Raw genomic sequence first — 14369 nt, forward strand, 5'->3', positions numbered from 1 at the left:
AGGCTTTACACTGTTTACCAGTAGCAGAACAATGTGTCCAGTGTGGATAAGCACCACCACAATAGAAAAATTCTTTGGACAAGTTGCAAATCTGTTTGTGAGACAACTGTTGTTGCTTTGCAGGTGGTTTTCTGGCACCTGAGCGATGAATAATGTTCACAGGAGTTGAAATTGGAGTGTAGTAGTTACTGTTGGCAGCCTCAACTTCAGTAGCTCTGGACTCTGAGAGTGATAGTGATCTTGCTAACTCCAGCAGCTCTGACAGCTTTTTGTCTTTCTTGAGTTCTTTTCGATGTCGTTGACTAGAGAGATAGCCTTTGACTATTTGTGTTTTGATTTCCCGTTCAACATCACCAAAGTTACATTTGGTTGCTTGTTGTCTCAATCACATGCAATATTGATCAATTGTCTCGTTTGTTTCTTGCTTAGTGCGTTGGAAGACAATGGTTTCATCTATGGTGTTTTTCTTGGGTGTAACATAGCTTGTCAGCGCATGTTTTGCTGAGTTGAAGTCATTTTGCTCAGGCATAAGTGTCTCAAAGCTACCTTCTAATTTTTTATCTCCATAGTAGGTAGATAAGTCCCCAGGGCCTGATGGGATCTACCCCAGAATACTAAGGGAGGCAAGGGAAGAAATTGCTGGGTCCTTGACAGAAATCTTTGCATGCTCATTGGCTACAGGTGAGGTCCCAGAGGACTGGAGAATAGCCAATGTTGTTCCTTTGTTTAAGAAGGGTAGCAAGGATAATCCAGGAAATTATAGGCTGCTGAGCCTTACGTCAGTGGTAGGGAAATTATTAGAGAGGATTCTTCGGGACAGGATTTACTCCCATTTGGAAACAAACAAACTTATTAGTGAGAGGCAGCATGGTTTTGTGAAGGGGAGGTCGTGTCTCACTAATTTGATTGAGTTTTTTGAGGAAGTGACAAAGATGATTGATGAAGGAAGGGCAGTGGATGTTATCTATATGGACTTCAGTAAAGCCTTTGACAAGGTCCCTCATGGCAGACTGGTACAAAAGGTAAAGTCACACGGGATCAGAGGTGAGCTGGCAAGATGGATACAGAACTGGCTCTGTCATAGAAGACAGAGGGTAGCAGTGGAAGGGTGCTTTTCTGAATGGAGGGCTGTGACTAGTGGTGATCCGCAGGGATCAGTGCTGGGACATTTGCTCTTTGTAGTATATATAAATGATTTGGAGGAAAATGTAGCTGGTCTGATTAGTAAGTTTGCGGACGGCACAAAGGTTGGCGGAGTTGCGGATAGTGATGAGGATTGTCAGAGGATACAGCAGGATATAGATATAGACTTGGGCAGAGAAATGGCAGATGGAGTTTAATCCGGACAAATGTGAGGTAATGCATTTTGGAAGATCTAATGCAGGTGGGAAGTATACAGTAAATGGCAGAACCTTTAGGAGTATTGACAGGCAGAGACATCTGGGTGTACAGGTCCACAGGTCACAAAGTGGCAACGCAGGTGGATAAGGTAGTCAGGAAGGCATACGGCATGCTTGCCTTCATCGGTCGGGGCATAGAGTATAAAAATTGGCAAGTCATGCTGCAGCTGTACAGAACTTTAGTTAGGCCACACTTAGAATATTGCGTGCAATTCTGGTCGACACACTACCAGAAGGACGTGGAGGCTTTGGAGAGGGTACAGAACAGGTTTACCAGGATGTTGCCTGGTCTGGAGGGCATTAGCTATGAGGAGAGGTTGGGTAAACTCGGATTGTTTTCACTGGAACGACGGAGGTGGAGGGGTGACATGATAGAGGTTTACAAAGTTATGAGCGGCATGGACAGAGTGGATAGTCAGAAGTTTTTTCCCAGGGTGGAAGAGTCAGTTACTAGGGGACATAGGTTTCAGGTGAGAGGGGCGAGGTTTAGAGGGGATGTGCGCGGCAAGTTCTTTACACAGAGGGTGGTGAATGCCTGGAACTTGCTGCCGGGGGAGGTGGTGGAAGCAGGTACGATAGCGACGTTTAAGAGGTATCTTGACAAATACATGAATCGGATGGGAATTGAGGGATACGGTCCCCGGAAATGCAGAAGGTTTTAGTTTAGGCAGGCATCAAGATCGGCGCAGGCTTTGAGGGCCGAATGGCCTGTTCCTGTGCTGTACTGTTCTTTGTTCTTTGTTCTAGTGTAGAAGCATGGCCTTTTTCCTTGTGTCGCCTGTGATTGCAAAACCTGCCATCGCGCCTTCCACTTTGGCCAACATGGGAATACAGGTGATGGCTCTGAATGCGCATCAAAGGGTGGTAGATTAGGCATACATAATGGCATATTGATCAGCAACGCAGTGATAGTGCGTGATCAGGATCCGGGATCGCATTCCTTTCAGAGGAAACTTCTCTGCAATGACTGGAGATTTTTTTTTAATTGGATGGTTATTTCTAGTGTGTGTGCATACATTGTGCAAGCTCCCTGTGCGTCACTAACACAGTCGCCAACTTAAATGCTGTCTTCAGAAAGGCAGACAAAAACCTTCCAAAAATTTCATACCTGAAAACAGTGTTTCCTGTTTTTACCATCTGTTTTCTTTTTACCTCATCGCCATTGTGATGTTCTCGGGACTGGAGTGAGGCTTAGCCGAGTTTCGTAAGAAATATGAGGCAAAGACTGAGACAAAGGCAGCAAGCTGTTGAACATAATGGAATCTTCTTTATTCTGTTCTACTTTTATTTTTGCTTCATCTCCCTCTGCTGGCTCATGTGTGCAAGGTAGCCTCAAGTAAAGAATATGTATGGTGCAATTCTCATAACACTGCATTGTGAACTGCGAGGAGGACTGTGATAAACCTTCAAGAGGACTTAAATATGCTGGTGGAATGGGTGGATAAGTGGTAGATGAAATTTAATGCAGAAAAGTGCGAAGTGATTCATTTTGCTTGGAAGAACGAGGAAAGGTAATATAAATTAAAGGGCACAATTGTAAAGGGGCAGGAGCAGAGGGACCTGGAGGTATATGTGCACAAATCATTGAAGGCTGCAGGACAGGTTGAGAAAGTGGCTAATAAAGCATATGGGATCCTGGGCATAGATTACAAAAACAGGAAATTATGATAAACCTGTATAAAACACTGGTTTGGCCTTCACTGGAATATTGTGTCTAGTTCTAGGCATACATTTTTGGAAGAATGTTAAAGCATTAGAGAGAGTGCAGAAAAGATTCATGAGAATGATTCCAGGGATGAGGAACTTCAGTTATGTCAATAGGCTGGAGAAGCTGGGTCTGTTCTCCTTGGAGAAGAGAAGATGAAGAGGAGATTTGATACAGGTGTTCAAAATCATGAGGGTCTGGACAGACTTAATGGGAGGAAACTGTTCCCATTGGTCGAAGGATCCAGAACCAGAGGACACTGATTTAAGGTGATTGGCAAAAGAAGCAACAGTGACATGAGGAATAACTTTTTTTATGCAGCGTGTGGTTAAGATCGGGAATGATCTCTGGGAGTGTGGTTGAGGCAGATTCAATCGAGGTCTTCAAAAGAGAATTGGATAACTATCTGAAAAGAAAAAATTTGCAAAGTACGAGGAAAAGCAGGGGAGTGGGACTAGGTAAGTTGCTCTTACAGAGAGCCGGCATGGACACAATGGACTGAATAGCCTCCTTCTGTGCTGTAACCATTCTATGATTCTACGATAATCATAACCACTAGGATAAATTACCAGCAGTTAGCCTTTATATATTCACAGAGATACACATTCTACAAACTTTATATTTTTTAAACTGTTCTTCTCTACACACAGCGCTATGCAACATGTACAACTAACTTCTTGGAAAGACAAGGGGACCTAAATTGAACAGCCCCCAAAAACAGGTATGGGGATCGTGCTGCACAATTAACCCGTGCCTGTTCAATGTAATGTGGGAAGCATGCCAACTTTGTACTGCCTGCTCATTTGAATGATTGCTTCATGCAGCCAGCACCAACCATTCTGTTCATTGATTGCAGTCATCAGCAGGTGGCCCAAAATCGTAACTTCCAAGCACCACTTAAAGCTAGGCTGGACCAGTTGTGCAGGAAGTGAATCTGACTTGGAAAACAGTGAAGAATCACACAACAAGGGAGAGAGCAGGTTCCAAGGTTTTCTGACACTGCACTCAGGTCTTGGTGGAGGAGGTGGAAAGTAGGAGAGATGTCCTGTACCCACTGGAGGCCCTTCAGACACACGCTTTAAAGGCAGTCGGATCAGAAATTCACAGAGGTCAATGCCACGGGTAAAGCCCAAGTACAATGACGCAGTGCTGCAAGTTCAGTGACCTGACACAAGTGCTCAGGGTCAGTGTATGCTCAAATCACCATACCCCCATCAATCATGACTCATACCTTACAGTCATATGCTTTACCTCACTCTCACACACTTAGAATTGCTGCAAGCCTCACAGCTTGCACAGACTGCCAGCTTTTCAACTATGACAGCCGCATCAGCCGACAGATTACACAATACTGGGTCAAAAACCTGGAACTCCCTTCTTAACAGCACTGTGGGTGTACCTGCACCAGATGTACTGCAGCGGTTCAAGAAGGCGGCTTACCACCACCTTCTCAAGGGCAATTAGGGATGAGCAACAGCTGCTGGCATTACTAGCGATGCTCACATTCCTCTCTCTTGCAGGACAAGGTGGCACACAACCAGAGGCAGCAGGAGCTAATCAGAGAGGAACAGGCGCGCCTGCATGTTCTAATGCCCATGAAGGAGACAGCGCTGACCATTATTGGGATGCCAATTGCTGAGGCCGTGGCCAGCATGGGGCTGAAACCATCGTATCCTCATATCTAATCCTCATATCCCACTTTCCCTCATTCCACACTCTCTTCTGATATACCAGCTGCAGATGGTGTAAGCCTGCACCTCTTACATCCCCCCTCTGCCCCCCACTCCACTCCCATCATCACAATCTTACTCTTGTGCCTCTTACCTTTCAGATACTCAAGAGGTGCAACCTGGCCAGGCAGTGGAGGAACACCAAGAAGATAGTGATGATGAACACCCAAAATCATCACGATTTCACATTTGCAGCCACCAACTCAGATACTGACACTACGTGTATCTTGAAGAATAGATTAGAGGCGGAATCTGCACATGGTGAGACACTGGGCATGAATGAGCTGTCGCAAAGCAGGGGGCAAGGATAACCAGCTCCAGAAGGCTGGGTCGCTCATGGGTTCTACTGCAGACAACTCGGATCTTCACTTCGCCGATGGGTTTGCACAACTAAGTGCTTGGTGCATTGGCAGGCCTGCCAGAAATCCACGGTCACTGTCAAGCACCATGGAGGACACCAGCACCAAATTTTATAAATTTGGTTGTCATGTTTATTTTGTGCTGGCTTTTATTTTTGCAATGTGATCAAGTGGACACTGTGATTGTCAGTAACAGAGGGAAGGTAAGATGCGAAACTGTTAGTGAATGGGGAATTGGGGTTGTAGTCACCAGTATTGCACTTGAATGAGTTCTTCACAGGCAGTTAGGTATAGAGGGGCTGCCTAGGTTGCTTTCTCCCTTCCTGCTCCTCCTTCTCCTCTTCCTGCTCCTTAGCTGCTCACCGTATAGCTGGTGGAAAGTGTTGTCTCCTCATAATGGCGAGGTTGTGCAGCATGCAGCAGACCATGACGAATCTTGACATGCATCCTGCAGAGTGCTGCAGGGCTCCTTAAGAGTAGTCCAGGCAGCAGAAGTATTGTTTCAGCAAGTCAATTAAAAGCTTTATCACATTTTGTGTGGCAGCATGACTTTAATTGTATGCATGCAATGGATGCAAGGGATGGGTAGTAAATGCTGGCCTTACCAGTGATGCCTGCATCCCATGAATGAATTTTTAAAAAAAAAGTGTTGTGCACGTGTGCATATGTTGTGCACTGGAGTCATCAGCCATGTCATCAGCAAGTAGCCTTGTCACCCAGTACACACCTTTTGGTTTGCCATAGTGGCTCAATGCAGTTGGCACAGCGAACCGCACAGAATGAAGGCATCATGACTGCAGCCAGGCTACAGGGCATTGACCTGCATGATTCGCTATGCACAGTCACACACTAGCTGGATGCTGAGGGAGCAGAATCCCTTTCGGTTCTGATATAGAGCAGAATTGGCATGCAGCACCCGTAAATCGTTTTGCGTGCAGTCACTGGCACCCTGCACCATGGGGAAGCCTGCAATTCTCATGACCACTTGTGCTTGCTTCACCTGTTTGGCTCTGGCAAGACAGAATGAAATGTAGTTAGCTCTCTTTGAATCACAGAATCACAGTATTGTTACAGCGCAGAAGGAGGACATTCCTTCAGTCCCATTCCCCTGCCTTCTCTCCATAACTCTGCACATTCTTCCTTTTCCCTCATGACATCCTTTACCCAACAGTGGACAGCAAACTGTGAAATGTTGCAACTATCTCCAGCTTCAGCCTGGAAGAAGCCCCATACATCAAAGTTCATCATCATGGTCACCTTCACAGCCACTGACAAATGCAGTCCTTGCCCTGCTTGAGGTTGCAGTTGTGGCTGCAGCAGGTGGTAGATTTTAGTGAGGAAATCCTTAGTGAAGCACAAACGTCTCACACATTGTTCCTCACTGAGTTTCAGTAGGAGAATTGCTCCCTGAACACCCTGTGCGTATATGCCCTCCTCACTCTTCCAGCACCCTGTCCTGCTTTGCATGGCTTCTATTTACTCTCTAAGTAATGCTGTTTTCCAAGCGGAATGTCTACTAGTGCACTCATGTCAGGGAGCAACTGGTTTGTGCAGAAACCTTGAAGTTACCAAAAAGTCCTTCAGCACCTGCTACATTACTCCCTGTAGACTTTTGCAACTTGAAACAGCTGCAGAAAGCACCAAACACTTGTACAATCATAGCAATAGACAGAAGAAATCAATCAGAAACTAACCTATAAGTAGTTATGATCCCTTTAAACAGCACTGTTTGGGTGGCGGGGGCGGGGGGAGGGTCCTTCCTACTGCTTAATGTATGTTCAGTTGTGCAAGGCTAGGGAAGGGTATTAGCTGGATCATTTAGCTCTAAAATAGTCCCACTGCTGTCACATCAACATTGCACAGTGATTGATGTCATGAAATGCCTGCTCTGCATTCTTCCAGTGGATGATCACTGCATGCATGCTAATGCCCTCACCAATATGGTGCCCAGTGCAATTTACCTTATAAATATGCATGGCCGCCACTGAGCAACTTACAAAGGCAGAGCAACGTACCTTGGAACAATCTCTTGTGTCAAATAAAAATGAAGCAAGTCTCCAAAACGAATAAATAATTCAGATAAAATGCGAGAAAATGCCCGACGAAACCTCTCCACCTTCCACTTTCAAAAAGTCGCGCCGAAGCTTTGACGCATGCGCAGAGGCCAACCGGGCGCGTTGCCCGAGGAAGACGACGTAACGCGATGACGTCATCTGCGCACGCGCACAACGGTCCTGGCATGTCGGACCACAGCGCATGCGCAGGAGAATGTGTGCGCATGCGTGTGCCGAGTCATCTGCGCATGCGCAAAGCAGTCCTGGCAAGTCGTACCGCAGCGCATGCGCAGTGGGCATGAGACCGTCTGCGCATGTGCGCACCGCGGCGCATCCTGATGACGTATGCCAGAACGGAGCGTTGTCATGAATTACTTTGAACTTTTATTCAGCACTTCCCTCCTCCCTTCCCACCCTGACAACAACTGGTGAGATTGGGAACTTAGTATGAAATGGAATTGCTGGAGAGAAACTGTGTCTGACTGTGGTAAAGTATGTTTGAGTTTCAATGCATTGTGCCATGGTACTGCCATGATCTTGTCTGTTCTTGGTCTCTGGATCTATTTTGATTCATTCTTGTTAATTATAGTACAAAGATGGAAGGAAAATAAAGCCAAAGCCAAATTATAACAGTGTGGATCTCTCGGAAGTGGAATGGGAAGACACAGATGAGATTGTGAGTTGTTTTGTCTTTTTATTTTTCTTTATTTCCTTCCACCTCTGTAACATTGTCCGTCTTTGCCTTGCCTCAACTTATCTGCTGCTGAAACCCTCATCCATGCTTTTGCTACTTCCAAACTTTATTATTCTAATGTTCTTCCTGCTGGCTTCGTGTACTCCACCCTCCATAAACTCGAGTTTATCCAAAACTCTGTTACTTGTGTTCTAATCCACATTATGTCTTGCCCTCCAGCACCCCTATGCTTGCTGTCCTACATTGGGTCCTAGTGCACCAACACCTCAAATTTAAATTCTCATTCTTGTGTTCCATTGCCTCAATGACCTTGCCCTTCCCAATCTCTGTAATCTCTTCCAGCCCTACAGTCCTCTGAGAACTCTTTTGCATCCTTCACTGTCTTTACCTGACCATTGGCAGTTGTGCCTTCAACCATCTAGACCCTCAGCTCTGGAATTCCCTCCCTACATCTTTTTATCTCTCCACCCCTCACCTCCTTTAACACCCTTCTTAAAATTTACCTCTTTGACAAAGCAGCCAGTCATCTGCCCTAATATCTCTTTCATTGGCTCTGTCTTTTTTTGTCTAAATATACTCCTGTGAGGCACCTTGGGATATTTAAAAGTGCTACAACATAGGTTATTGCTCTTATTTTAAATAACCTTTTTCATTGAGAGTTAAAGGAGAAAAAATACTCCAAGAAAATCAACAGGCTGCCAATGATTATATTTAAACTTCACCCCCGCCAACACCATAAGCATAAACATCTCACTGGATTTCCATTACTATCATATTTTCAGGACACTGCTATTGTGCATCCCACTCAGCTGCTTAGCTTATGTACTAAATGTCTTAACCCTTAAATCTCACTACATACGTCAGTGCACTTTCATTACCATTTTTATTCTTCATGATAACATTTGCAAATATTAGATCCTTAAAGGCAGTTTACTCATTCAGTGTCATGTTATCTTGCCTGCACAAAATTGTCTGACATGATTATATCATCAATTGCATCATGACTCCAGGGTATCTGACACAGTATTTTTCCTGGCAGGGTGATGCCATTTGGAACTTACTGCTGAGCCATAGTGGCATTGTTTATTCAAAACAACTGAGTAGATAATATTTGACTTTTGAAGCTATAATTTTATTAAATTTTACAAATGAAAGAGCATACCAGTGCTTCTAATATGTTTTCCTTTTTCCTCAACCAAAGATTCCTCCCACCGTAGTTGAAGAGGTCCTCAACTGTGTCCATCCCACTTCTGCTCTCACCCTTTCCCCTCCCTTGCAGAACCACGATAGGGTTCCTTTAGTCCTCACCTTCCACCGCCCCTCCCCCGTATTCAACGCAGCATCCTCTGCCATTTCCACCACCACCTCCTGCGTGATGCCACCACCAAACACATCTTCCTGTCCCCTCGCCTTTCAGCATTCCAAAGGGACTGTTTCCTGCGACACCCCGATCCACTTCTCAATCACCCCAACACCCCCTCCCCTTCCCACGGCACATTTCCGTGTATGCACAGGGCTGCAACTCCTGCCCTTTTACCTCCTCTCTCCTCACCGTCCAAGACCCCAAAAACTCCTTCCAGGTGAAACAGCGATTTATGTGTACTTCTTTAAATATTATACTGTATTCATTGTTCACAATGTGGTCTGCTCTACATTGGGGAGACCAAACGCAGATTGGGTGGCCACTTTGCGGAGCACCTCCATTGAGTCCATAAGCAAGACCCCGAGCTTCCAGTGATCTGTCATTTTAATTTTCCACCTTGTTCTCACGCTGACCTCTTTGTCCTTAGTCTCCCCCAGTGTTCCAATGGACCTCATCTTTCGATTAAGCTTTCTGGACTCAACATTGAGTTCAACAATTTCAGACCATAATCTTTGCCCCCATTTTGTTACCTTTTTTTTCATATCTTACTCTTGTTTGCTTTACGACGACAGCTGTTTATAATTCTGCCATTCACATCTCCTCTAGACGCATCTTTTGTTTCTTTACTTGTCCCATTCCCACTCCCTTTGGCCCTGCACCACCAATTCTTTTGTCATTTAATCTCTCCTGTCGTCCACCCTACCACAGACCCCTTTTGTTCTTTTTCCACCCTCCCCCATTTCATCTGTTTAAAACCTATTACATCTCCAACTTTTTCCAGTTCTGATGAAAGATCATCAACCTGAAAAGTTAACTCTGGGCTGGATTTTACCAGCCCCCCAACATTGTGGGGGTGGGGGGGCTGGAAAATGCCTCCGGGAGAGGCCCGCCATGGTTCTTGACGCCGGGAAGGCCTCGCCCCATATTACCGGCGGCGGCAAGGCCTTGTGAGCCCCCCCCCGCTGCTCGGCGACAGCACCATCACTGGTGGGGAGGGGGGAGAGGGTAAGTATTTCAGTAGGGGAGGGGGGTAGAGGGAAAAAAACTTACCTGATTGATCGAGGGGATGATGGGAAGGGTAAAGGTAACAGTTTCTGAACTTTGGTGGTGGGAGATGGGAAGGTCAGATACTCAAGGTAAGTATTTTGGGGAGGCAAGAAGGCAGGAATGATATGTAAGGCTATTGGGGGGTGGAAGAGGGGTCAGAAAGATTTCTCCAATTATTTTTAAAATTTTATAATGCATTGTTGCTTTAAAGATTGAAACTGTCAGTGAGGGCTCTAAGTCCTGTACAAATAGCGCCAGCACCTGCGCAGTGGCGCCAGCTGCCGTTGCCGGGGATGGAGCGCCCACCCCCTCCATGTCATCGGGGGTGGGGGGCGGTCCACCCGGCCACGTAAATGAGCCACTGCGCTAAATATCGCGGCAGCTCCGCGGACTAATTCTCGCGTGTGCGCCCTGCCATTTTTGAAGCTCACTACCGATAAGCCCTCTGTTTCTTTCTCCACAGATGCTGCTTGACCTGCTGAGTATTTCCAGCATTTTCTGTCTTGATTTCAAATTTCCAGCATCTACAGTATTTTACTTTTGTATTAGGTTTTTATTGCAGCTTTGTAGCAAGTATCTAGCCCTTTAGTCAATGAAAGTTGTTTTTGGATTTTTCTGAGTCAGGGACATTATTAATATTAGGCACTGTGCAATCCATTTAAGTATCAAATAGATGACTGATGCCTTATTTGCAGAAGCGAAAACCTTTGTCACTTTACCCATGAATATTTGGAGACAGCAGTAGAGTGCTCTGGTGTTTGCAGTGATTGCAGTATTCTCCCAAGTCTAGGTTGTCATCCACTGCATACTTTTCTGGACCCTTCATGAATTATAAGAGATTGCAGGCACCATACTGCCATTTTATTTCGAGCGCGATCTCCACACTGAGGTAATGCTGTTTAATACCACACAAGCCACTCACAGAGGCAAGGTTTATACAAACTGCATTTAAACCACTCCTTGTGTAATATTTTACTGTGTTGGGTTTCAGGAGTGTGCCAAGTTAGCTCTGTGCTACACTCCGGAAATAACTTACACTTGACAGCAATTTTATTTTTCATGTATAGCTCAGAACAGCTATGGTGAATGGTGAGACCGGGACATTGTCAATGAATGTGAAAGTACCAGTTGATGATGGGGTAAGAGATACATTTATATTTATCATGTTCTTTTTGTGTTACACTCAATCTGAGATCCTTTTCACCTTTTGGAAGCTACAATTAGTGTACTTCCACTCACCAGATATGGTTTATTGGACACTTTACTTCCTGTCAAACTACCCTGTGAATCCGTAGTTCCATACAAGGATATTTCAGATCTTAGACAGGTTAAGTGTCACGCACACTGGAAGTAGGATGATACAACAATCATGGACTAACTCTGAGGAGTTATGAAAAACGGACTTTGTCTTTAAAAAATTAACCTTTATTTATGAAAAAGTGAACAATGGTCCAAAATGGCTGCCGATGAAAAGGGAATTGGCCCTTTCATGTATTCAAACAGTGTGCCAGAGACAAAGGTCAAATCTTCAAAGCCAAAAGGTGTTAATGAAATCCATATTACACCTATCCTAAAAACATTCCGGAATTGAATGACTTCTTCTGAAACAAAGGAGGCGTGAAGTAGCCACACCATGGGCCATTGTGCAATCACCATGGATAAGAGAGGAGAATGTCTCCTCCCGGGAGGTGAGAGGTGACACAGTTTTACCTTTAAAAAGACAGCCTAGAGAGAGAGAGACTGTCCCAGAAGGTGAAACTTTTTGTAACAGCTTGAGTTCCAGCTGAGCCAGGAAGCACAGTGCCCTACTGAAGAAAATGCGTCATCTACAGTATACACCAGTGAGAGCTAGAAGTAACCCACCATCTTCAACAGAACCTTCAGTCAAGAGAGAAATCTACAATCATCTCAGGCCTGCATCCATCTAGAACTTGATTCTCAAGAGAATTCAACAGGTTTATCGTAACCTTTCCCCCCACTAAAACCATTATCCCCTTTCCCTGCTCTATCTGTTTCTTGTGTGTGTGTGCACGAGCGAATGCGTGAGTGGGTGCGATTGTGACAATTTCAGGATAAGGTATTGATCAAGAAACAATTGACTTTCTTTTTTTAAAGCTACAAGAAAACCTGTCACTGTCTGTTTATTTGAGAAATAAAACATCAGAAAGCTAAACTCTAATAGAAATACATTTTCTGCGGTCAGGTGGGGAGTTGAACAGGGGGAAACACCCACATCACAGCATGTGACCGTAACATCAGCATCATTTACTTCTCTCCCAACCTATGGGTAAGTGCAAGCCTTTTCATTGCCTACCATGGCACAATTGAGATCTTATCAGGAAATTTAGCCACAAACCTATGATCAAATGCTCGGTCGTATCGTGCACTGAAAATGCGGACCTGAATATTCAATCACAGTCTGTCTGAATATCAGTGCAAAAGAGGCAGGTTTGGGCAGGAACTGACTCTGGTTGGCACTCCACTGAGCATGCAAACTATGGGAGTGAGTGTGGGTGTTTCACCATGTCGAAACTAGCAGGATAACAACATGGATTGTTACAAATGAGTAATGGTCAAGGTGCTATCGTTGAGTTCTTCAGTGAAGTGACTGCACAGTTAGGATTGAATTTAGTGTGGCCATTTGGAGCGGGAATGGAGGCGTCGGCAGCATCTACCCGGAAATCTAGCATTGTTACGTCAGTTCTGGATTTAGTCAGCGGTGGGAAAGCACCAAGATGGCATTGCCGTCCCGACACGACGGGAAAGTAATTTAAAATGTAGAGCACTTACTTTTAATAACATTAGCATATTATTTATCGTGATCCAGTGGGGGGCTTGAGCTAAAGTGGATGGCAGGTGGCCTTCCCTTGCCTTCAGATTCCCAACCATTAAAAGCTGGCTGTACTGAGATGAGGCCTCAGTGTCATGACGGGTAGGCAGCCATGTCCTGCATTGCATAGGGGGAGTGGGCAGAGCCTCTGACAAAGGAAGGTCCAGGAGGCAGCTGCCCCTGCCTGTGAAGCTCCACAATGAGAGCAGCAGCAGCCAGCCATGCCAATAAGGATTACCTGTGCCAGAGAGTGTACTGGACTCTAATCAGCTACCTCCCAATGTCCAAGTGGCATTGCAAATGAAAACTGCACCTCTCCAGGGAGGACATCACCGACTTATGTGCCCAGCTGCAGGACGAGTTGTGACTTATGGGATTCGGATTTTCCCCTATGCCATTGGCCCTGGAGATCACAATGGCACTAAACATTTACGCATCTAGATCATTCCAAGCATCCATCGAGGACATATGTGGGTCTCACAAGCAGCAACCCACCGCTGCATCAAGTAGGTGACCAATGCTCTGTTAAAGAGAGCCAGCAACTATGCGCTCTACCGGACTGACCCTGACAGTCAGGTCGAGAGGGCCATCAGGTTCGGGGCCATTGCCGGATTCCCATGGGTGCAAGGTGTGGCATGTGGCCATCAAGGCTCCAACAGACCAGCCAGCCATCTTCATCAACAGGAAGGGCTTCCATTCAATCGTTCAACTGGTCTGCAACCACTGAAAGTGTTTCCTGCAGGTGTGTGCTCGCTTCCTGGGAAGGAACCATGACATCTACATACTTGGACAGACCCAGGTGCTACAGCTTTTCAGGCACTGCCCCCCCCCCCCCCCCCCACCCTCCCTCGCCTTCAGGGATGGATTCTCAGGGACAAAGGCTACCCATTGAAGATTTGGCTACTGATGCCTGTGAGAAACCCTCACAGTGCAGCAGACGAGAGGTACAACACCTGCCACGGCTCTACCTGAATGACCATCGAGCAGGCCATTGGGCTGAGATTCCGTTGCCTAGGTCGATTCTGTGGAGCCCTGCACTATGCCCCAGCAAGGGTTTCACATATTGTGGTAGTCTACAGTGCTCTACACAGGCTAGCACTGCAGAGGAGAAAAGCCTTGCATGACAATGACATGACTGAACGACACACCTTCACCGACAAGGAGGACGCGGAGGAGGGAAATGCGCA

The 14369-nt window shown here is 45.8% G+C and overlaps 1 protein-coding gene across 1 annotated transcript in view; it reads left to right on the top strand.

Moving 5' to 3' along the window:
• Positions 1-14369, top strand: part of cacna2d4a (calcium channel, voltage-dependent, alpha 2/delta subunit 4a) — a 695670-nt gene that overhangs the window by 240091 nt on the left and 441210 nt on the right. Inside the window, 2 exon segments of the mRNA XM_068051265.1 lie at positions 7838-7924; positions 11420-11491. Coding sequence (XP_067907366.1) covers positions 7838-7924; positions 11420-11491 — 159 coding nt within the window.

Source organism: Heterodontus francisci, chromosome 18 (assembly GCF_036365525.1).
Source record: "Heterodontus francisci isolate sHetFra1 chromosome 18, sHetFra1.hap1, whole genome shotgun sequence".
NCBI classification, from domain to species: Eukaryota; Metazoa; Chordata; class Chondrichthyes; order Heterodontiformes; family Heterodontidae; genus Heterodontus; species Heterodontus francisci.